The following is a 1,472-nucleotide window of genomic DNA, read 5'->3' on the forward strand; positions in this document are numbered from 1 at the left end:
TTTTATTTTTTTTTTTTTTTTTTTTTAAAGAGACAGGGCATGGCTCTGTCACCCTGGCTGGAGTGTAGTGGTACCATCATAATTCACTGCACCTTCCACCTCCCGACCTCAAGTGATCCTCCCACTTCAACCTCAGAAAGTGCTAGGCCTTCAATTTGCAACCTACTTTGAACAGTTATACTCATTAAATATTTCCAGGAAAAAAACCTTTAAAAACTTATCAATTCTTAGGCTTGAAAAACTAAAAAATAAAAAAAATCACTTTTAAAAAATTTCTCATAATGGGCACTCTGTTCCTTCAGAAGTTATTCAAAGATGTATTTAAGACAGAACAATACCTTTCAGAAGAGATAAGGGAGAAGACAGTAAAGGATCTAAAAAACTTAGCAGGTGAAACAGTAAAGATCAGGCCCAGCAGTGCAGTAATACGACCGGAGAAAGCACCTCCTGCCAAAGACATCTTAGTGGCAAAGAACATGCCGAGGAACTTACCTTCAGTCGTTTGATCATTTCGTCGGTGGTGATCTTGTCGGTGATCTCCTTTACCCCCGGAGGGTAAGCGATCTTCCCGTCGGCACTCACGACGCCACAGAGGGCAGTGGCAGGCTTGGGCTGCGCGGTGAAGTCCATCCTGGGGGACAACTTTTCTCTCACAGTCCTCTACCGGCCTCTATCGGTCAGAAAACCAAAGTTCAGCGCGAAAGGGGCGACTTTGTAACCTCTTTTTTCGTTTCAAATATCTCTAATCTGCAAAGGGCCCGTTCTCCCCGGAGGCCGGGGACCCGGCAGCGGTCCCGCCACCCGCTCCTTTTGAAGCTCAAACCCCGCCAGCCGGCCCCGCCAGCGCCGGGTTCGCAGCGCTCCCGGGCACCAGCACCGCGGCCGCGGGCGGCGCCGAGCAGCGCCAGGAGTTTCCCATTCCACCTTTCACAATGAAATCCACCCGCGAGCACCAACGTCCGAAGTTTGGCGGCTTCCAGAGGCCAGCGAGGACCTCAAGGCCCCCGCCGGGCCAGAGAGAAGCGCCGCGTCCCCGCCCGGCCGGTCCCCTTCGGGGAAGCAGACGCGAGGCCTATAGGGCTCAGCTTAGGCCGCAAAACTAGGGACCCAACCGGACCCACTCGCGGCGACGGCCCCCGGGAACAAAATGCCCTTGCCCAGCACAGCTCCGGGACCCCGGCCAGTCCCCGGTGCGCTCCCGCCCGTCCCCTGGTCCGCTCCCCACCCCCGCGGGAGGGGAAAACAAGCCACCTTCCACCCCCGACCCCACGCCAGGAAGCGGCTGACGCGGCTCCGCACTTCACATTTTGTTCCTTCAACTTCGGCGGAGGGACCCCAGCGGCTTCTCTCGCCCCCGGCCACCTGGCGCCGCCCGGCCCCGCCGAGGCCTTGCCGGCACCTCTGGGCAGCCCCGCCGGGCCTGCGACCCGCGCCCGCCCTCCCCGTCTCCCCTTCCGTCCCCTCCCTCCACC

The 1,472-nt window shown here is 57.5% G+C and overlaps 1 protein-coding gene across 1 annotated transcript in view; it reads right to left on the reverse strand.

Moving 5' to 3' along the window:
* PDS5A (PDS5 cohesin associated factor A) overlaps positions 1-790 on the reverse strand; it is a 118,389-nt gene extending 117,599 nt beyond the window's left edge. Inside the window, exon 1 of the mRNA XM_023507417.1 lies at positions 493-790. Coding sequence (XP_023363185.1) covers positions 493-630 — 138 coding nt within the window. The 5' untranslated portion in view covers positions 631-790. The remainder of the gene's footprint in view (positions 1-492) is intronic.
* Between the last annotated feature and the right edge of the window lie 682 nt (positions 791-1,472).

Source organism: Otolemur garnettii, unplaced genomic scaffold (assembly GCF_000181295.1).
Source record: "Otolemur garnettii isolate 467f Iridium unplaced genomic scaffold, OtoGar3 scaffold00181, whole genome shotgun sequence".
NCBI classification, from domain to species: Eukaryota; Metazoa; Chordata; class Mammalia; order Primates; family Galagidae; genus Otolemur; species Otolemur garnettii.